The 22,934-nt window shown below is 41.5% G+C and overlaps 1 protein-coding gene across 16 annotated transcripts in view; it reads right to left on the bottom strand.

Annotated features, from left to right (window-relative positions):
* The window catches only part of DST (dystonin), a 356,441-nt gene extending 333,891 nt beyond the window's left edge, over positions 1–22,550 (bottom strand). For 5 of the 16 annotated variants that reach the window (XM_048496756.1, XM_048496793.1, XM_048496803.1 and 2 more), the window contains exons 1-2: positions 21,803–22,538; positions 21,298–21,359 (exon numbers count right to left, since the gene is read on the bottom strand). In XM_048496756.1, coding sequence (XP_048352713.1) covers positions 21,298–21,359; positions 21,803–21,983 — 243 coding nt within the window. In that variant the 5' untranslated portion in view covers positions 21,984–22,538. Of the gene's footprint in view, positions 1–21,297; positions 21,360–21,802 lie in introns of all 16 variants that reach the window. The other 11 variants (XM_048496681.1, XM_048496719.1, XM_048496774.1 and 8 more) reach the window with 5 other exon arrangements.
* Positions 22,551–22,934: the final 384 nt, after the last annotated feature.

Genomic DNA, 22,934 nt, shown 5'->3' with positions numbered 1-22,934 from the left:
CCATACCTTAATGACCAAACAGAAAGGCTATTGTCAAGTGCCCAGCCATAAATACCCACCTAACTAACTTCCCAGTCTCCTCAAGAGGATATTTTTCAAAAGGGGAAGACTCTCGTCCAAAATACAAAGACTTTCTTTTCAAACTAGCTCATTTGCTGAAAGACTAAATTTTCAGCAATCTCATATTCTAACGCCAACATTCCTTCTCATTCTTGGCAAGAGGACAGAAAGAGTTACCCCTCAGCTCCTGTTTTGTAGCTGGTTTGGATACATCCAGTTACCCCAAATTTGCATCTAGTTACCCTACAACTGTACCCAATATTTATCATATATCCACTTCCCTTTTTAGTATAATTTTTATGGTTTCTTTAGTGCATTCTTATTCTTCCTTTTTCCCTTCTTCTATTTGACTTTACAACAACCATGCAAGGTGTGCAAGGCTGCGACTACCCCAAAGTTACCCAGTATGTTTTATGGCAAGGAGGTAATTTGAATTCAGGTATCCCTAGCACAGCGCTATAAGCACTATACTACACTAGCTTCCTCACTCTTGACTGAAGAATTACACACTCCTGTTGGGAATCATCGTCCTCTTCCACCAAGAATGCAGCTTTGGGAAGGATGCACATGGAGCAGCGAGGGAGGTAGGGGACACTCACCTAGCCAGCTAGATCAGCTGAATCAACCCTGGTGATAGATGGGGTGACAAATATCACAGCCAGATCACCCTCACATCCTGTTAACTCTTTAGGCAAAGTTGAGGGCTGTTTGATGGTAATATGATGAAAGATACAAATTACCTGTTCACAGCATTTACATTTATATTTCTGATGCTTCAGGTATGATTGCAGCTGTTTTCAAAGTGGTTTGCAGGTGCTCCATGTTGATCTAAGTACCAGAGACAACTTTTCAGATAATCAATACAGTTTAAAGCCAACTTAGGCCCTTTCCGCACGGGGGGAATATGGCAGCCTGGGGACAGCAAAAACGCCGTTGCCAGGCCGCCATTCGCACAGCGGGCGCAGCTGCAGCGCAGCCGCGCCACCCTTGCGCCGCCTGAACGGCGCGAAGCCGGCGTTCCCAAACCACACTTCCCCAGCGTGGTTTTTCGGGAACCCCGGCTTGGAGCTTCCAAGCGCCTCCCCCCCACCCCCCCGGCGACTTACCAGTCCCGCAGCCCTCCGGCGCGTCGCCGAGGCCTGGGGACACGCCCCCTTTGCCCTGCGACTATTTTAGTTCATGGATAACAGTGAAGGTGATGTTTAAATACTTTTAGCCCTGCAGAATCAGTGCTTTTCATTCAGATGGTGCTACTTTTTTAATGATCTGAAAGAAATGCCAGCTTTATTTTAGCTGTAGGCCTGGAATCTGTTCTGAATTTAGTCTGCAATCCCTAAGCTATAGCAGCAAACCTACTGACTAACATCCCCTTGGATGTCCTTATGACTTCTGAAATTATGACAGACAGAAAGTTTGAGAACTGTTTCATCTGCAGTTTCTAAAATAAATGGTTTCAGAAGTATACCTAAAGCATGTATTCCTGGCACTTGGACGTGCGCAAGCACTATCTGAGGAACAATGTAACATAATAAAGGCCTTTCAAGATACCATAAAGAAAAAAGATTTTCCCCTAAGTGCTTTCAAGCACTAGTCCCAGTCCAGTGCCAGTGGCACTGTATTCTATCTTATGCAATACAATGTAGTGGGGGTGTCTTCCTGTCCACTGTTTTAGAAACAAATAGTCATGAGGGAGATATCCTCCAAAGCTAGAGAGCAAATGCACAACTTTGAAAGAAATTACAGGTTGGATCATATGAAGCAAATCTTCCCCAACATCCTCTTCTCATAGTAGATCCCTGTGGTAACAATACTCAAGACAATGTATTGTCGAAGGCTTTCACGGCCGGAATCACTTGGGTGCTGTGTGGTTTCCGGGCTGTATGGCCGTGTTCTAGCAGCATTCTCTTCTGACGTTTCGCCTGCATCTGTGGCTGGCATCTTCAGAGGATCTGATGTGATCATCAGATCCTCTGAAGATGCCAGCCACAGATGCAGGCGAAACGTCAGGAGAGAATGCTGCTAGAACACGGCCATACAGCCCGGAAACCAAGCACCCAAATACTCAAGACACTTTCCTAGGAATAAGTTCCACCGAATAACAAGAAACTTACTTCCAGGTAGATTTGCTTATGATTTGTCCCTGTGACTTCCAAAAAGCTAGAGCAGGCAGCTGGGAGGGGCCTCATGAGTAAAGTGATACACAGCAGGAGAAGCTACAGTGAAGTGAAGGGATTGGTCAAAATTGGCTTGCCTCCTTCTTACACTGGTGGAGAGAGCTGACAGGGGAAAAAAAATTCACTCATGCAAGACCAAAGGAACAATTTTGCTTAATTGTCTCTCCACAATGTAGCCCAAAGCTGTATGTCATTTTGTTAAGGACCCCATGGCCTGTGAGCAGCTGCTTCAGTGAAGAATTACAAAATAACCCAGATGTATGTAATCCAGATGTAGAATAGCTTGCATGATAAACTGCAAACTGGATATTTTCCTTGTGAGAAGAATGAGCAGATGAGTGATATAACAATGAATGATGCAGACAATAGTGTATGGATGGGTATAAATGGGGAACATGGGAATCCACAGGACACAGCCAACCTCCATCCCATGCCCTTTCATAATGACAGAAAATTTGGTAGCCTAAAAGTAAATAGAATGCTTCTCACCAATTAGAAGCCTTTTTATGTCAGTAGCAAGAAACAAAGCCGAAATCCTAAACACTCCATTAAGAATTCTAGCAAATAAATCTCTGTGAAGTCCATAGATACATACTTAAGGACAGTTCCATCACGTGTAGCCAATGCATGTCAATCAACAGGACAAATTATAGCAAACATCTAAATAATGGTTAAATGAAAATTTTAAAGGCATGGAGAGCTACTGGAGACTCTACATTTATTGAAAATTAGCACCAAGTTTCAATTTAACAGTCATCTGTCCTTTTGAAGGTTTCACCTAAACAGTTCACACACATAATCCCCATATCTGCTACAGATGAGTGTTTTGTGTGTGTGTGGGGGGGGGGGGGGGTGTACAGGCAAATGTATTTTTCACTTAAATTTCTACAGTATTCCATTAAAAGCAGTCTATTAATGACACTGCTAATGAGCTGCAAATTCAACACTTAACTATAAGGTAGTTAAGAGGTTTACACATAAGCACTGCTTAGAACTCTTATCTATCCTCTCCAACAGAGGCATATTTTGGGGAGGCAGGGGGTCTTAGGACCCAGATGCCACACGCCTAGGGTCATGTAGAGGTGCATTTGGCTGCCCCTGCCCACCGCCTCCCCCAGAGGCCAGAAGGGCAAGCGGGGACTAGGCTGGCCAGGCTAGTGTTCAGGATTTGGGCGCAAAAGGCCATGGCCTACACAGCTCTCCCTCCAAAGTCCTGCAGCACCAGCATGACCAGGAGTAGGAGCTGTGCAGAAAGTAAGCTGTGCTGCTGCTGGCCCCTCTGTAGCCTGCCCACACTCACTGGCTGGCTGATTAGCTGGTTGGCAGTTGCGCCCCGCTCCTTTCGCCGCCTCTTTCTCCAGCCTTTGACGCGACGCCTTTTCAGGTTGTGCCGCCCCCACTCAGGGTATCCTTTCTCTGCCAGCCATGTCAGCCAGGGCAGTGGCTCGCAGGGAGGCAGGCAGGTGCTCCCTTTCCCACTAGAGCAGGGGTAGGGAACCTGCGGCTCTCCAGATGTTCAGGAACTACAATTCCGATCAGCCTCTGTCAGCATGGCCAATTGGCCATGCTGGTAGGGGCTGATGGGAATTGTAGTTCCTGAACATCTGGAGAGCCGCAGGTTCCCTACCCCTGCACTAGAAGCTGCCTCAGGCTCTGCCTGCCTAGTGAGGGGAGACGTAGGAGGCAGTGGGCAGCCAGTCCCCCGGGCCTCAGCAGGTTAAAGGAGGGCCTCTGCCCAGGCACTGGCAGGCTTCTGCAGTCCAATGATCACTACCTGACCAAGCAGGCACCCTGCCTGTGCTGCCCCCTTGGGAGGGTGGCTATGCTGTGCATGGTCTTCCAGTGTGTCTCCTTGCCCTGCAGGTAGCCGTGGGAAGCCACACCATGCTGTGTGTGACAAGCTACATTAGGCTTCCAGAAGCAACAGCAGCAGGACTTCCTTTCTTCATTCACTCTCCTCCTTCCTTCTCTAAACCATTGTCTCTCTCTCCCTTCTCTCCCTCTCTCTCTCTCTTTCTCTCTCTCCCTCTTCTTTTTCTCTCTCTCCCCTCCCCCACTCATAATTTTCTTTCTCTTTCTCTCTCTCCCTCTTTTTCTTTCTCCCTCTTTCTGTCTCTGCTGGACAGGAGCAGCACTGGTCAGTGGGGGCTGGGAGAGTGGGGAGTGGAGGTTCCAGTTCTCCTCTGCATGGTGATAGGGGAAGGGCCACACAGAGCCCCTTGTCAGCTGGATGCTTGGGTGGAAAATCAGTTCTTGCCCCGAGCTCTGTTTTCTGTAGATATGCCACTGCTCTCTAAGCCTCCTCCTTTGAGACTTGCACTCTGTTATTATATATAGACTGACAGGAAACCACTTTGGTTCAGATTACACTGAAAGCCTAATGTAGCTTGTCAACTCAGATTTGATTTCCATGGGATGTAGTGCATCAGTGTTCCTAGCCCAACCAAATTTAGAGAGTCAAGAAGGGCAAAGGTGAGATCATACTAAGTCTTTGAACTGAATTCAGCAACTGAACATCATCTCTCAATCTCTGCAAAATGATTTGTTAAAAATTAGCACATATGCCACAAAAGACAAGGGAGTTCAGTGCAGAGTAGAAGAGTCCAATGTAAGCTGCTTTTTTCTTTATGAAAATTTGCCAGGAAAGACAGAAAATCAAAGATGGTTCAAGTCACTGGAATAATTCTTCTTGGATAAGGATTTGATTTCATCAACAATTTAGATTAATTCTACTTACTTAATTCTAATTTTAATCACATTACCATAAACTTGGGTTTTACCAACTATACATTAAAAATTAGCCAGCCAATCCTTGGTGTCATATACTTTTATTTATTTCTGTAAAACTACTTATATTCTACCTTCCTAGGTGTTACAGTGCATGTATTTGCCTTACTGATACTCACATTGTAGATAAACACTTATAAAGTCGACATACGCCTAATGTTAATGTGGCCTATAAAAAAACTTAGCTTCACTACTCAGTGGAAGATTCTCATGCTCATATTTGAATACAACCCTTCACATTCACCTTTGGTGCATTGTGTGCAACTCAGTGAAATTTGATCAGTGAAGCAAACATTTGATAGTTACATGACAAGCAGAAAGTTAGCTGATGAAGCTTTTTCCATTTCTGCAGCATCATGACAGAAAAAATATTAATTTCCTGAATTTCGGTTTTTCAGGCAGTTCTCAAGGGCTCAAAAGCCCTGGTTAGTAAAAAAAGTTGGCAAATGTATTTCAATGGTGATATGAATACGATGTGGGGGAAACAATAGCACTGCCTACCTCCAGAGAAAATGCAGGCACTGCCAAACAGACTCTGGAAACTCAGCACATCCACATTCCTTCAACCTCTACCTTCCAACCTCATATTTTAATAAGAGCATAGTTGCCAAAAACTGATGGTTCTTACAACTCAGTGTAAGAAGCAGTCTCGGATACAAAAACTGCAGCTGAAAAGTATCCTAAGCACCTGAATTTGTAAAGGTACATCTGCATTACAAACAAACCTATTTTATATCAGTTTAACTGTCATCGCTTCTTCCATAGAATCCTGGGAACTGCAGTTTACTGAGGGTGCTGAAAATGCCTTGTTAAAGATCCCTAGATCTCCTTATAGAAAAGTTCCTTGGGTTTCTCTGGGGAGATGAACTGGCTAATAAACAGTTTAGGACTCTTGTGTGGATATACCCTAAAAAAGCAGTTTAATTATTGTTTCAGTGAATAATACCTCTTTCGCTCTGAAACACTGACAGAAAAAGAAATTGGCACACTTTTGTAATTTTTACATAGTCCTCAGAAGGAACATAATATATGCAACGATGTAGAATTATTCTTCTCATGGAAGTTTTTAAATGCGCTATCCCTTTTCCTAAATATTTCATTTCATTTTTTGAAGTGTGTTATAGCCTTGCCACAAATAGGAATGATGGCTGGTAAGGTAATAATTCCCCTGTCAGTTCATCTTTGATTACATTGTACGGCCAGCTTCTAAAAATAAGGCAGGATGAGTTGTGATTTAAAATATAGTGTCCAGCAGCTGGATAATGTGTGAAAAGTTGTATTTTGTTTTAACGATATGTCACTATACTGAAGTACAGTTGTAAAGCAGAGTGTTACTATAAGGACTACATTTTAATGATTTGTGAGATTCACATTTATCATGCACTTCTAGGCCTTCATTAACTTTTTTTTTTACTAATGGTAAAAGGATACAATCGCAAAGCAGTGTTTGATATATTCTAGAATCTAGAACATTTCTTCACTGCCTTCAACAGAATAAAGTCCAGGGTGTTTAAAATGTATAGGGAACCCCTTGCTTGCCAGACATATCCATGCAAAAAAGGTTCCATGACAGTTGGAAGGCTGAAATTCACTGTCATAGCCTAGCCTCTTAAACAGAAATGACAGTTTAAATTTTGTAAAGACTATTGTATAACAATAAGGATTTTAAAATATACTTGTCATCCATTTGTGTAGCCCAGTTCAGACAAATTCCATCAAAGCCAGTCTTTCGTCGCAGAGACTTTTACAGCTGCCTAGAAGATACTTATAGCTTTTACCATCATAGCTGAAAGAAATTGTATCAACAAAGCATGTTGTTTCTGTGCAAACTATTAAAGGTACAGGAACACAGGTATATATTTAATTCAGAAACCCTGACAGGCATTTCTAATTCAGCATAAAACTGCTATCTGATACAAATAAACATCTAACGCACTCTGTTGCCAAGTTTGCCTGGATATCTAGTAAAATCAGGAAGGCCCGACATTGCTCCACTGGCTCTGCCAGCTAATTTTTATTTATTATTAGCTGGACATTCTATTCATTAATTTGTGCTTATGTCTTGAATTTTCTGATGCCTATTAGCTGCATTTTATTATCTGTTTTAATTTGTATTTTGTAATTTCTGCAATTTTTGTGATTTTAATTCTTTTGTACTTTGCTGGTCAATGACCGTAAATAAATCATTGATTGATTGATTGATTGATTGATATAATTCTACCTCACACCGTATCTTATTACATGGAGTGAGCTGCCCTACCAATCTACGTAGAAAGTAGACATTTTTTATTGTCCTGTGCTTAGGATAGATTTGGTATCCTTCAATAAAAGACTCTGAGGTTAAGAACTATCAGGAAGGATATTAATGCACACCACTAGAGTCCCCATTATTTCAACATTATTCAAAGTATGAATTACATAATTAATCAATGGAACTTTGATTCCAATTCAATTCCCCATTAGTTATGCTTGCTTGCTTTCTTTCTTTCTTTCTTTCTTTCTTTCTTTCTTTCTTTCTTTCTCTTTCTTTCTTTCTTTCTTTCTTTTGCAGGAAGAATGTCAGAATCACCACTTAGAACAAGGAAAGAAGTTGAAGTTGAAGGAATAAAATGGAAGGCAAGAACCCTGCTAAATGTCCCTGAACTGGACAGTTACATAGGGATATTCTGATAACACAACTTAATTATGCGTATGTGTAAAGTGCCGTAAAGTTGCTGCTGACTGATAGCAACCCCAGTGGGGTTTTCAAGGCTAGTGGCCATTGCCTTCGTCTGCAGAGTACTCCTTGGATGTCTGCCTTCCAAATACTGTCCCTGTTCCAAGACCTGATAAGGTCGGACTATACCAAGTTGCCCTCTCTCCCACAGCTTAGTTATGCATGCTTTCAAATGGTAAATTTTACTATAGTTTCCATCTAAAATATTGTGATTTTTTAAAAAATTAGCTATGTTTCCTGTTTACCACCCTTCTCCAGACATCCATTTTGAGGATAATTGGGCATTTATAATTAGAAAGTAGTTACTGTACTAGAAAGATAAACTCAGAGGCACATTTGTGGGGAAATGTGTCTGTTTACACTGTCAGTTTAGGCAGTATCTATAGTAGATAAGGTAATTTAGTTAGTACTCCTGTCATTACTTGAACCCTCCCACCTCCAATTCACAGATCCTTAAGCATTTAGTTTAACGTTTTTGAATCTGAAGTGGTTCTTAAATCATTTGCACAATTCCCAAGGGCACCATTGTGGCCTACTGATATCTGCAGTTCCCAGACAAGGCTACCAGTCTCTGCTATTATTTATTTAGAAAATGTACCTGCCACTTCTCCAGAGGGAAAAGATATATAGTGCCTCAATCATTCCACACAAGAGTGTACAGCATAAGCTTGCGGTATTGCTGAAGTCAGTGGCGTATAAAGTTTTAAGTATGTTTAAAATCATATCATGAACTGCTTTACTGATCCCTCTGTAGCTTATCTTATGTTTTGAACCTGAATTCTCAAACCACTTATCTGCTGGTATACTATAATTCATGTTTTCTGTGTAGTCCTTGGACTTCAATGACAATTGGTCAGGAAAAAAAACCTTAATGATCATGTATTAAGGCTAAACATGGGAAAGGAGGGGTGGTCAGTCTAAAAATATAATCATGTGCACAGTATAACTTAATTGTGTTCATCATACAAACCTAAACCTGATATGGAACTGAGGAGCAATTATTCATCATATTTTATTCCTTATATCTTCCCAGGAAATTGTACTGTGTAACTGACTGAAATCACATCAGTCTTGAAAGGTAAACATTATATGCCATTGAGAGGGCTACTGAAAAAGGGTCAGAAAATCAGATAGTGAAGAATGCTGCTGCCAGATGTTGACTGGAGTAGGTCATAGAGAATATATAACTCTTGTCTTGGCTCATCTATAGTGTTTTCTAAGTTTTGGGGCACAACTCAAGGTGCTGGTGCTGACATTTAAAGCCCTATATAGTTGGGAACCAACATATCTGAAGGAACCTCTACTCCCTTATGAACCTACCCAATCACTAAGATCATCTTTGGAAGCCCTGTTTCAGGTGTTCTCCTGCCCTCTGAAATGAGGTGGGTAGTAACCAAGATAAGGCCTTCTCAGTAGGGACACTACACCTCTGGAACTCTCTCCCAAAGGCATACGGCCTCTATGGGACGTGGGGTCACTCATGTCCCTGGGCGCACACCTTTTGGTCATGTGGGGGGACGCCCAGCACCACATTACAAAACAGCTTGCAGCCCAGCCACATGCCACTGACCCCTGCCCTTGCCTGGGCAGCCTGCCGCCACCAAGCCATACCCCCTTGGCCTCTGTGCAGGCCAGCTTTTGCCCTCTTCAGGCCCTGGGGATGGCAGCAGCCAACATGCAGAAAGGCGGGCACAGGGGGCGTGGGCGCCCGGAGGAGGTGTTGCTCCTGGGCATCATTTCCCCTCGATACACTTCTGTTGTCTCTCCAGGGAAATTTTTTCCTGTCTACTCCTGTTGTCATATTCCATCAGCAGCTGAACACTTTTTTGTCTCCCTCAGTGAGTCTCTCCTTCCTGCCCAATGTTCTAACTATTGTTTCCTATTTATTTTAAGTTCTGATTTTAAATTGTTTTAAGGATATATTTGTGTGTTTGTTTTATTATCTTTCTAGGTGAGATTTTAATTTTTTAGTTTGTTAGCTGCCTTGGTGTTCCTATGAGAGCAGTAAGTTAGGGTAGAAATCGGTTTAATAAAATATTGTTTCTTATATCACATTTATTTAGATGAGTCCCTAGTTAAAGTTGATTTTATACATATTAATTGAGAAAGCTTTATTTTCATCCTGGATTACATTCCTTTATGACAATGAGCTTGAACCTCCAGTCTTTAATGGAATTAAGTTCAAATATCCTAAGGGGAAACAGTGTCCAAATACAATGAATTCAGTCCACTGAAAATATAAGGCATTGTATGCTTCAATTTGTCCTTGAATATACATCCCCCAAATCAGTCATAAAGCTATAATTCTGCTTGGAGGTTTTGCTGATTTTTATTTTCACCACCAACTTGTAAATAATCCTGGAATTCTCCCATAGAACTGTAGCACAAGCTTTCAAAGGCTATACATGATCAGCAACAATGACAATGATATTTTAGCTGGCTGTTCCAGTAAGCAAAAAGTGGGTTGACTGGGATAATGGGTCATATGCTGAGGATGGCTCTGCCAATGTTTCATATGTGAGAGGGAGACAGCAGTTGTCAAAATCCAGCTGTCAGCTTTTCTGTTTTCCAAAATATGTTTTCAAACAATCATCTTTGCATGACCTATTTTCAGGACCAGATGCATATAAGCATCTTATCTATATGACAACTTGAAAACATAGGTGACATCTCTTGCTATGGCAGTAGCTATTTAACAGACTAAGCAGCAGATACGCAGCATATGAAAGGCAAGTTTTATTTATGAGCATTTCCTCTTATTAGAACTATTATATGCTGTCATTACTTAACAACTCTGGAAATAATTATATTTTGGTCCTTTACACAGGGAGCAATCCTGTCTGTACCAAACCTGCTAAACTAAAAATCCTGAAATGGAAACTGTGTCCAGGAATACTGGCATGAATAGAACTCTCAAAGAAAATGGTTGCAACTCTAAAGCAGTAAACATTTAATAGAAAAAAAAGGAAAAGGCAGACTTCCCTGAGGAAAAAATTCACACACGGTTTGGAGACAGGAAGGGATGTGCTGCAGTGGGGCTACGGAGACAGGCTCTTGGGAAGCAGAATGAGCGTGAAGACCACAGAGCCCCAAAAGCAGAAGGATTACGGGGGCTTATTTGTCCTCAAGACCAGTTTTTTTAAAAAACACTAAACTAGCAATCTCAACGTCTTTTTTCTCAAGCCATTTTTAAAACGGTTCCTGCTTGCTGTGCAGAAAGCAGGAAACATTTTATTTTTCCCACTTAGTTTCCACATTCATTTTCTCTGCAGCTCACGGCTGCCATTTTCTGCTGCTTCAGGGCTCCTTCCCGCTGATGTTTCCTCTGCTTGCATTGCAACTGCCTCATATCGAGTTTCTATACCTTTAAAGACACCACATTGAAAACAAAAAAGAGGGGGAAATGATATGTGCCTGTAATCAGCAGGCAAAACTAACTTTATTCTTGTCCTTTAAACACTGAAATGGTGGGCGGCTGCAATGCAAACAGAGGAAAGGTCCATGGGAAACCATTCAGCAAATGGCAGGTGGCCAGAGCAGCAAGGACAAGCACCATTTTCAATTGAAACTCTTTAATGTTCCACGTTACGCAGACAAAAGCCAAAACGGTTCTTTTATTGATTGATTGATTTTATTCTATTCTATTTATGAGTCGCCCTCCCCATAAGGGTTCACTTTAAAACTTCTGCAAGATGTGTGCTGTGCAGAAAAAGCAATAGTCTGTTCATACAAATGTAGCCCTGCCTACTCATTTCAAATGAAGGGGCACCTTTTTCAAATAATTTGTGTGTGCGTATCAATGCACATACTTAAATATATCCTCAATGTTCTCTTTAGAAACGAAAAAGGAAATCTGATCTGCAGAGGACTCAGTGATCACAAGTCCTGGGAGTAATACTGGTTGTACTGATCAGCCTTTGCAATTTCTGCACCTCCAAAACATTCTCTAAAACCAGAAAGTGATGAAATGAAGTGAGTCATTTAATTCAGTGGACATTTTTGGCATTATAGATTGAAGAAACAATCAAGCACCAATCTTTCTTTAAAAATAGTCCATTGACCTTCACTGCAATGTGGATTGTGCAAAGTTGTGCAGTCAAAAAACAAAGTTGTGTAATAAAAAACCCAATTATTTTTGTTATTGTATCTGAGGCCATGAAAATACCTGTTTTGTACATTTTCTTCATCGCACGTGCCCTAAAAGATTTATGATCGTCTAGTAGCCTTGTGGTTATATTTAAAAACCTTTCTAACCCCTCTAAAAACAAAATTAACATTTTTAAAGTTAATTTGGTTTTTAGCGAGATTAGCAATTCCATCACAATTTTCAATGAATATAACAGAATATCCCCAAATACAGTAGATTAAAGTATTTCAAATGGAAAATGTATTCCACAATAGTGCGCCCATATTATTCTGTTGTCTAACAATTAAATCCTTTTTCTTATTACTTTTTTGGAGTTTACATTACACCAATTTACATTCCCACATCTGCCAGAGTGTAGCTTCTCAAATATGAGCAACTATGGCTCAAACCTTGCGTAGAAGTCACACACTTTCACGTAAGGATAAATTACAGCAAAACAAAAGAAAGTCTAATTATAGTTTTTAAGCTGATAGATATATCCTGGTATAAAGCTCGCATGGCTTAGAGAAGGGGTTCACAATCTTTTTGAGTCTACAGGGACTTTTGAATTTCTGACATAGGTCTTTTCTGCATAGCACAAAAAAGTTTTGGGGGGAGGAACTCTGCACAGCTCTCTCCCCTCAAATGTGGTGGCAGCAGTCACAAAATGGTTGCAAAATCGCTGTCAGAGCTTACCTTCAGTAACCCAGTGTGGTGGCAGATGCTGTCCAAGCAACATTTTAAAAATTCTGCACACCCAATCAAATTCCCAATGGTCAATCAGAAACTTTGCTGGGTAGAAGGTCCACCTTCCCCCTCCCACTTTCTAAAAACATCTTGTTTGTGGGCACCATAGCCCATGAGAACCATGCTGGGGATCCCTGGACTAGAACCCAATTCGTGTATTTAAATGGCATTTATTCCATGAGGGTTTATGCTGTAATACATCTGTCAAGTCTCTACAATGTCACTAGACTATGTTTTTGTATTCCCAAATGAACAGGGATTGGTTCTGGTTATCTTTTCAAATCAACCTCCATATGATAAAGAAACCTTGGCTAGGTGTCAAGAAACCAGTCTGGAAGAAATTCTTTCTACTTCCAACAAAGTCCTAATTTTTAAAATATACATACCCGCCTATATTTCCTCTTAATCGATTTGTTTGTTTGTTGGCTGGCTGGTTGGTCTCCGAGCACTGCCTCAAAGAGTCAGGGTCAACTATATTGATGAGAGTCAAAGAGGGGCAACTATATTGATGAGAGTTTTGGAAGAGAGAAGCTAACCAACACAAGCCTTGTAATTTCTCTTTAATAAAACCATTATGTCTTTTACATCAAAAGTTTGCTCTGGGAATTTTATTTAGAGACTCTGTTCTACAAGAGGAATGGAGTTTTGCTTGAAGCATTAGAAAAAGGTCAGGTGAACACTGGAGTCCCATGTTTTCAGATTTCGAATAAATTCTGGGAATCAGTTCTTGCCTATGTAGATGGAGCAGTGGGGAGATTCCTGAAGAGTGGGTGGCCCATACAAGCTTAGAAACTAAGGATGCTATTCCTGTAGAATACCTGGGGGCATTTATGATTAGTTTGCATCTTGGGAACCAATTCTGGGAAGTAGTTCCCACTCAGAAAGGTGGGAGAATGGGCTTGCCTAAAAAGGAAACACCTCTGATACAGAAATTAATGAGCCTGAGGTAATACTCCTGTAATATAACAGGGGGCACTTAGGTTTTGATGGTCGTGGGACCCATAAAACACTGAGGGGGAAAACGGACAAGGCTATGAGGCCTTAACATCAGACCTATGTGTAATGAGACTGTTAATAAGGAAACTGTTATTCTGCCTATGCTCAAGAGACTAACAATACTGTTCCAAGCAAAGTTACACCATTAAAACCCATTTAAGTCAATGGCCTTAGAAGAGCATAACCCTGCTTAGCACTGAACTGCAAGAATTATACTAAATACACACAATTAGAGTAAAAGCTCATGTGAGAGGGTATCACACAGGCTCACATGCCACGGATTGCACCCCTTTGTTACACGCGTAACGACAATACCCATGAATTTTACTTCTGAAAGTAGTCTCAGCATAGGCAGAATTTGTGATATCAACAAAACCTGACCTATTTATCTTAATATATTATGTTTAAAACATGCTAAATGGTACATGTTTCACAAGCTTTTGGGTTAAGCACCAGTGTCACAAACAACTTTGAATAAATAACTTGAGAACTAATTCAGACACAAACTTCTTTCTCCTCTTGCAGTTTGAAAATAGCAAATTGTAAATAGAAAGGGGAAGAAAACACTTCAACCCAGAAATCAAAAATATTAATAAAAAACATAATAATGTACTGAAGAGAAGAAGAAGAGTTTGGATTTATACTGCCTTTCTCTCCTGTAAGGAAATTCAAGGAGACTTACAAACTCCTTTCTCTTCCTCTCCCCAAAACAGACACGTTGTGGGGAAGATGGAGCAAGATTGCTCCGAAGAACTGTGGCCAACTCAAGGTCACCCAGCAAGCTTCATGTGGAGAACTAGGGAAACAAATCCAGTTCGCCAGATAAGAGTCTGCCACTCATGAGGAGGAGTGGGGAATCACCCCAGGTTCCCCAGATTAGAGTACACCACTCCTAACCTCTACACCACGCTGAATAATAATGTCACATTCAAAAATTATACAAAGATCTAATGCATTTTAAATAATTAAAAATATCCTTAAAACCAAACGTAATTCAGCCCAAATGCTTCCTGAATGTGTATGTATACATGCATATAGCTAGCAGTTATTCTGACCTTACCAAGAAATTTGGGGAATACTGGATGGTGCTATGTCATTCCAGCTGCCTCTACTTTCTATATGTGTTTTTATGGCTTTGTCAGATTTGTTCTATTTTATATATTGTTATGTTTTGAATTATTGCATTTTATGGTGAGTGTATTTAATAATCCAAACCACTGAGGTAAGCTTTTTAGCTGAGAGGCAGATTCCCTTGATTGTTCCCTAGCAGTGGGACATAAGATGGGGTTAAGGATCTATGTAACATACTCACACCGGACCCTGCAGTTGTCCTCCAGAGTTCACAGCTGCAACTGGACAGATATTGTAGCTGACAGCCATGCAACAGGAAACTATAACAGGCTTTATTCGACTCACAGGCCATACATTAAGAACACAAGAGCAGCCTTGCTATATCAAACCAATGGTCCATCTAATAATTCATCATCCTCTTTCACACAGTGGCCAACCAGCAGCACCTGGAAGGCCTACATGTACAGCAGAAAATGCCAAGGTGTCCCAATATTGTCCATTATTCATGTGTAAAGTATTTCATTCTGTCCACAGTGAATCTACAGTGAATACTGGAGTTTATCCAATATTGCCCGGTAATCATCTGCTCATTTACTTTTATATTACTGCAACATTCACTAGCTGTATGGAAAGATTTGACTTCATCTGCATTTTTTCTCCTTTGAAAAAATCTGTTCCCCTGGGCACACAGGAAAGCTGGAGCTCATTGATAGGCAAACTGGACATTTTCACTCCTAATTGCCTAAGGCAGTACTCCTGCACAGATAGGCAGGTTGAATAGGCAGGTGCACATAGGGGCAAAAAATCCAAACTTCACATACACGCTACAGGGGTCAGTGCTATCAGTCACAGACCAGGAAAGGGATTTAGGCGTCTTAGTTGATAGTTCCATGGGAATGTCAACTCAATGCATGGCAGCTGTGAAAAAGGCAAACTCTATGCTGGGGATCATTAGAAAAGGAATTGATAATAAAACTGCAAAGATTGTCATGCCCTTATATAAAGCAGTGAGATTGTGGACCGCACTTGGAGTTACTGGTAATGTCCAGTTCTGAGTAAAGCCGCATCTCAAAAGGATATTGAGGGAGATAGAGAAAGTGCAGAGAGAAGGGCAACAAGGGATGATTGGGCTGAGGGGACTGGAGCACCTTCCCTATAGAGGAGAGGCTGCAGCGTTTGGGGACTCTCTTAGTTTGGAGAGAGAGGCGGACTGAGGGGGATATGATTGGGGAAGTCTACAAAAATTATGCATGGGGTAGAAAATGTTGACAGAGAGACATTTTTCTCTCTTTCTCACAATACTAGAACCAGGGGGCATCCATTGAAAATGCTGGGGGGAAGAATTAGAACTAATAAAAGGAAACACTTCTTCACGCAACGTGTGATTGGTGTTTGGAATATGCTGCCACAGGAGGTGGTGATGGCCACTAACCTGGATAGCTTTAAAAAGGGCTTGGACAGATTTATGGAGGAGAAGTCGATTTATGGCTACCAATCTTGATCCTCTTTGATCTGAGATTGCAAATGCCTTAACAGACCAGGTGATCAGGAGCAACAGCCGCAGAAGGCCATTGCTTTCACCTCCTGCCTGTGAGCTCCCAAAGGCACCTGGTGGGCCACTGCGAGTAGCAGAGAGCTGGACTAGATGGACTCTGGTCTGATCCAGCTGGCTTGTTCTTATGTTCTTATGAATTCCATTGAAGTCAATGATCCAAGCATTGATCCAAGCACCCAGGGTTGCAGCTTTGTAGCCTAATGCTGCAGTCTTAAAACAGCTTACATTTCATTGGGATGGGACTTTGCGTCAATGTTGTACATCAAACTACCGGTATATGCTTCAATACAAAAACTAGATATCAAATGCTAGATGCTAGATTCACATGTAAAAGCCCCTTCTTACTGAAATACTGCTGGACAAACACAATGGTTCACCACAGAGGACTGCTTTGGGCCAGTCACACTCTTGCAATCCAACCACCTCCACTGTGTTTTTACATATGTAATAATGAGAACTATGCATACCACCTTCAGCTCTTTGGATTAATAGCAGGATAAAATATAATTAATATTCATCCACATGATGAAGAAACCTGGTCAAAGCTAAACAGGTCTAGAGTGTGTCAGTGACTATATCAAAGGCTTCTTAGGAATTCTCAGAAAGTCCCTTTAATACACGGTGGAAGAATGGAATATAAATATAATAAATTCCAGAGAGGTAGCCATGATGGACTCTTGCAACAAAATGAGAAAAGAATCTCAAAACAATATAAAGATGAACCAATGTATTGTGCCATAAACTTTGTGCACTGGTGTTTTGAACACAGAACTTTTTTTTCAAGAAAGTACTTTTGATATTTAAATTCTTGATTTCTTATGTGATATATTTAACACAGAATTGCAAGTTAGCATAATTTATTTAAACAGTTTGTCAATATATTGTTGAAGGCTTTCACAGCTGGAATCACTAGTGGGTTTTCCGGGTTGTATGGCCGTGCTCCAGTGGTATTTTCTCCTGACGTTTCAGGAGAAAATACCACTAGAATACAGCCATACAACCCGGAAAACCCACAAAACCCTAGTTTGTCAATACTTAAATTTCTCAAGGTGGGCTGTATTTTAAGTTGACTCCACAAACATTCCATAAAAGTAATTTCACTACTGTTTGTGATTAATATTCCTATTTCATATTTGTGATCCTCAGCATGCTTTTGTGGAAGGATATTCCACTAAAAGGAATGGGGAGGGGCTGAAGGCTTCATTTTTACTGTGTCAGAGCTTATATCATTCAACATGGAGTAATCATTTTGTGATTTTGACATTATATCTAATGTATGCCCATGATACATAATACAAGTCATGCTATAAATTATAGTTCAGGAGATGAATAACTAAAGCTCAAAGTCAGCAAGCTATTTCCCGTGCCACGAATACATATGGGATCTGTGATTACAAAATTACTTATTAAATCTAAAAACCACAGGCTATAGCATTAGAAAAGAATTGGTTTTGAATTCACTCAAAGATTTTTCTAAGTGGTACTCAACTATTCAAAGGCTCAACAATATTAAAAAATAATGTTATGCACATTTCAAAGTATAGTAATTAAACATTAAAAAATGTTAGAAGTTACAAATGTGGATTGTGGTGTAATTAAGTTCTTTGTAGATAAAGCAAAGTCTATTACTGATGTAATCACAAACACTAGCAATATTATAATTCATGGTCTACAGATTATCCCATCCTGCAAAAATATACAATATAAACATTCGAATTCTAAGCAAGTAAATCTTACTGAGTACAATGGGATAAGTGAATGTGCACCAGATTCCAGCCTTATACAATCCTAATGTAAAACAAATTGCAAAGCAACACTTTATTAAAAGTACATTACAGCTAAGAAGCAAAATATAAATAAAAGGAGGTTAATAAAGTTGTTACACCTCAACATTCAGACTACCTACTGATGACTAAGCCGGGCTTAACTCAATAGCACTACTTCAAATTAAGTACAAAATTTAGCCAAATAATAATCAAAAGTTCCTTAGATCAAAATGGAAGAAAAATTTTGACTCTATAACCACCCAATCTAAATGCCTCTAGCAGCCAAGACTATGCCACTGCAATACTGCCCTACCACCTTCAGGCAGTGTGGGGAGGCAGCTTAAAAAAAACCCCTGCTGCCTGAAAGCCCTCTATATGGCAAAATGGAGTCTGGTGATGCAACTTCAACACCTTGGACGGTGCATTCCTAACACTAAAGCCCAGGTGGAAGCTGACTAACATCAATCCCACCCACCCCCCAGGAACGCCCCAGCCTGCCCCTCCCTGAGCCAGTGTCCGATCACATGCCCATATTCCTCGGTGGCAGGGGATATTTCCTGGTTTTTCCACCATGGAGCTGAATGTGGCCCAGCCCATGGTGACTTTGCCCTCCTTGCCAGCAGGGGTGCCACTTACACCAGCAAAGAGGCAGAAACACTGGTGGAGCCCCAGCCAGCCTCCATTCTGCCCGCCCCCCTGAGGATTTGGCTGTAACTCTCCTCTGATAGTATTGGGTACAACAATTTTTTTTAATTAAACTTAATGTTCTGGTCTCCCCAACCCAACAGCCAGGCACAGAGTGGCTAAAAAAAATCAAAACATCATCAACAATAAATTAGGTTGATAACATTAAAACAATAAAGTCCCATTATAGATGGCATTAAGTTCTTTAAATAGTTTTAAGATGCTAGTTAACATCCCAACTGTGATCAATAATACCCTCCTCTCCCACTTTATATTACAGTCACAACAAATTGAGGAGGGAAGGAGGAGGGGCAGGCCTGTAGCCAGAAAATATTTACCCGAGGGAGGGGGGTGGCAAATGAGTACATGGATGGACATCAATCCCTATTTACTATATTTATAGACGCATTTTCTACTTGAGACTCAAGGTGAATCACATGGTATAAAGCAATGTAATCAAATAGAATGAGATATCTCTATTGCAGGGCAACAGAACTGGAGTTATAAAAATTAAAAAGTGTGGGAGCCTTTCTTCCAGTTATTGTCACCTGAAATGGCAAATGCAACCTTATTTTGTCCATAAATTTTCTGCAAAGGAAACAGAAAGCTCTGTCACTCAAAACAGAGTTTTCACACCAAGATTGCCTATCATACCATCTGTAGATAGCTGGTCAGAGTTCTTACTTTATTTTGGAGTAAACAAGCTGATGCTTTGATTTTCTGTACCTAAGTCTAGAAAACAAATTAATTTAGTTCTCTAAAAACTCTGGGTCTCTGCTGCAATTCTGTGCTTGAAACTTAGCTATTTTTGGGTTTTAGTTAGGAACCTGCCCATTTTCTTACAGCATTAAGTTATGAAACTGATATCAAATTAGACTCCCAGTATTCAAAAACCACAACCCTCCCCTGTGAATAAGATTCCTGTGCAGGCAAATTAATTAGCAAAAAAAATTGTGCTCACTTACATCTAGGCCTAAATGCTTTATTATTTGTGTCCTATCCTGTCAAAAATAATTTCCCCGGCAATAAGAGTTCTTCAGGACTATTGTGGAACACTGATTTTCACTGGTTCATTACTTAATCTATCTCTCTTTCTTTACTACAACATAATTTTACTTCACTGCTTGCAGGCTTTTAAAATCAGGACTCTTCAGCCTTGCTAACTATTCATTCTGTTTTAACCAATTGCATACTTTTTGCCTCAACTCTTTTATTCATCCCTTTACGCAAAGAATTTACACTTGAAAGTTTTGTGTCAGATTTCACATCAACCCCTAGGGCTGATTGGAGGGGCATGATAAATGATTGATCTGCACTGCCCCTTTTTGCCCCACTGTGGCTATGGGCCTGAGGAGGGTAGATGGGGCGGACTTAACTTCAGCTGAATTGTTCCTGGGTAAACAGATCCTACGCTTGTTTACTCAGGAATTAATCTCATTTGATGGATTGAGACTTCTTCCCAAGTAGGTGTGCCTAAGATAGCATTTCAAATGTTTAAAAACACATTCATGCATAGATGTTTTCTTAGAAATAAGTGTCACTGATTTTAATGGGGTTTACTCTCAAGTTAATAAAGGCCTACAACAGAACTTAGCTCTGAGTAAACATGTACAGGATTGCATAGTGACAACCAGAAATTACAACTAATAATATAGTAGTAATAATGTTGATAATACACAGAATGTATTAACTATTGTAGAAGAAATATTAAAAGAAGATTCCAACAAGCTTTGAAGCACAGAGAGAGAACAATAATTTTAGTAAGGCAAAAAAAAAGGGGGAAATCTGATGAACATTTTAATTTTTGAGTGAAATTTGGCTACTATTTCAAGGGAGAATCAATTGTCCTTGAACATGAGCAGCAAGAGAAAGGCAGCTCTATAAATATGTCCCTCTAGAACAGGATCTCAGTAAATTGCTTTGAAAGGATGTCCTTAATGTACAAAAGCAAAAAAAATCAGTCCAGCGGAAAAAATTATTAAGTGCCAGAAGCATTAAATAACCTTGAGTAGTTGTGGGAAGATTAGATGTGCTCTGTTTCTTTAGATCTGTGCAGGTCAGTGAGAATATCTGACTTGTGAGTGAATGTAGAAAGCAGACTATAATATAGAGCTGTCCTATGTTCCTTGTTAGCACAAAAAACTTTCTATGATCTGGATAATAGTGGAAAAGATGGGAGGCTTTTGTTCTACAGCTCTATCAGCACAGGAGCTTAAAATGGAAAGGGTGTTAATCCTCACTCCTATAGAGAACACTGATTCTCTGGAGTAATATTGTTAACGCCACAGCTATTTAGATTTTCATATGAAGTCTACAAAAAACTGTAGAACTGTAAAGCAAGGCTGATGACTGACCACCAAGTAACTGAAGTCCATTCTATGGTTCCTTAATGTTATTAATAACAGTTGTATTTAATTCCTTGTAAAACAACGATATATTCTCACACACACACACATATCCAAAGGAGAATCAGGCTAATAGGATATTTAACCATATCAGTATGGCAGTGCATTAAAACAGTAAGATCTCCATGAACTACTTTTTTAAAAGGTGCCTAGTACTCTTAATAGAAAAATAAATGCTTTCAGCGATTTGGTAACAAAACTTGTTCTGACCTTGAGATTGCGTGCTAAATAAATTACCTCGGAACGAAAGTGGTGGGTTCTCATTACAGCATCTGAAATGGAAAGGTTAAAAAAAATCAGGACTGCATCAGTCAGAGTCATTTCCAAGTGCTGCTGGCTGGGCGCTTTAAAAGATCCGTCCACTCAACTGGAGTGACCTGGAAGCCTCCCTCCAACCAGAGCTAGCTGCAAAAGCCAACTTGTATATTTAATTCATCCCCTCGAAGTTGATGAGAAAGTTGAGCAACCGAGGGGGTGGGGATGGGTTCCCTACTAGCAGCTTAACATTTTCATGAAGAGACAGGGTGCAGACTTGGCTGCCGCAGCCTCTGTTTCCCTTCAAACCCCAAATATCCTTTTCAGAAACCCAGAAAGCCCATCGCACCTTGGCCAGGCAGTGGGGGATTCCCTTGGAGCCCCCCCCCCCCCCCCTGTTCACTCGCAAGTCTCTCAGTCTCCCGTTCTCCTTGGGCAAGGCAGGCGCTGCGTCACTCACCTCGGCTCCTTGAGCGTCCTGAAAAGACGGATTTCATGGGATGCCTCCCTTTCTGGAGCTTACGATGCCACCAGCAGAAGAACAAAATCGTGGCTATGGTCCCCAGTAGGAGAAGCAGCAAGAAAAGGGCGCATTGGATGCTGTAAGGTCGGAGCAAAACCAAGAAAGCCGCGGCGATCATGATTCAGGAGCGCGGGGAGCTTTTTTGCTCCCCTTCTTCTCCCTGGGTCTGGGTGACCTGGAGCTGGGAGGATTGGAAGACCAGGTAGCGGGTGCTGAGGACGGAGCCTTGGAGAGGGACGCAGCGAAAGGGCGGCTTGCCTCGACAGGTAGCCGGAGGCGGAGCAGAAGCCTTGCCTGGTCCTTGTGGCCCGGGAATCCGCAGCCCTGAGCCGTGCCAGTGATTCCCGCGAGGAGAAGAGAGGGGCTCTCAATCCATGACTCAGCAGGCGAGAAGGCGGCAGCCAGAGCAGCGCTTGCAACATGGATTTTTCCCCTATTCCTTTTTTTTTTTTTGCACACGCCTGTGTGTATGCAATAGAGGAGCGAGAGAGAGAGAGAGAGAGAGAGGATGGCTGGAGCAAATGCAGATGGCTCAGCGGCAGCACCTAAGCTGCAGTCCTGCCCGGAGACAGGGAGAGGGCACCCCACCGGCGCGGGTGCTGCAGCACAGCAGCCCAGTTTGGTTGCGGCGGCTGCCTGCCGCCGTCTTGCACCTCCAGCATCTCGGCAATGCCCTGCAGCGGGAGCGTTTCCGACCCGCGGAGGAGGTCGCTGCTGCTGCTGCTGCCCATCCGGAAAACCAATCTGCAGAAGAGGGCGGGAAGCGAAAGGGACTCCCGAAGTTTGCTGCTTGCTGCCTGCTCAGGAGGGAAAGGCTTTGACTTCGTTTTTGGGGGGCTTTGGGGGTTTGGCTGCTTGGTGGGCGATGACATCACAGGTTGCTGCAGAGTGAAAATGGCTGCTTGGAGCTTCAAGCAAAAGGAGAGTCAGGAGGAGGAGGAAGAGGGTGGGCAACTAAAGCCTCCAGAGGGGCACCTGTCCTCATTAAGAAAACCTAAGATGACTTGGCGAGGGGAGGGCAACTAAGTAGATGCGCTATCCCTTCCAGGGTTGTGGTTCACTCCGTTGT

This window comes from Sphaerodactylus townsendi, linkage group LG01 (genome assembly GCF_021028975.2).
Source record: "Sphaerodactylus townsendi isolate TG3544 linkage group LG01, MPM_Stown_v2.3, whole genome shotgun sequence".
Lineage (NCBI taxonomy): Eukaryota > Metazoa > Chordata > Lepidosauria > Squamata > Sphaerodactylidae > Sphaerodactylus > Sphaerodactylus townsendi.
This window is presented reverse-complemented; position numbering and strand designations above follow the sequence as displayed.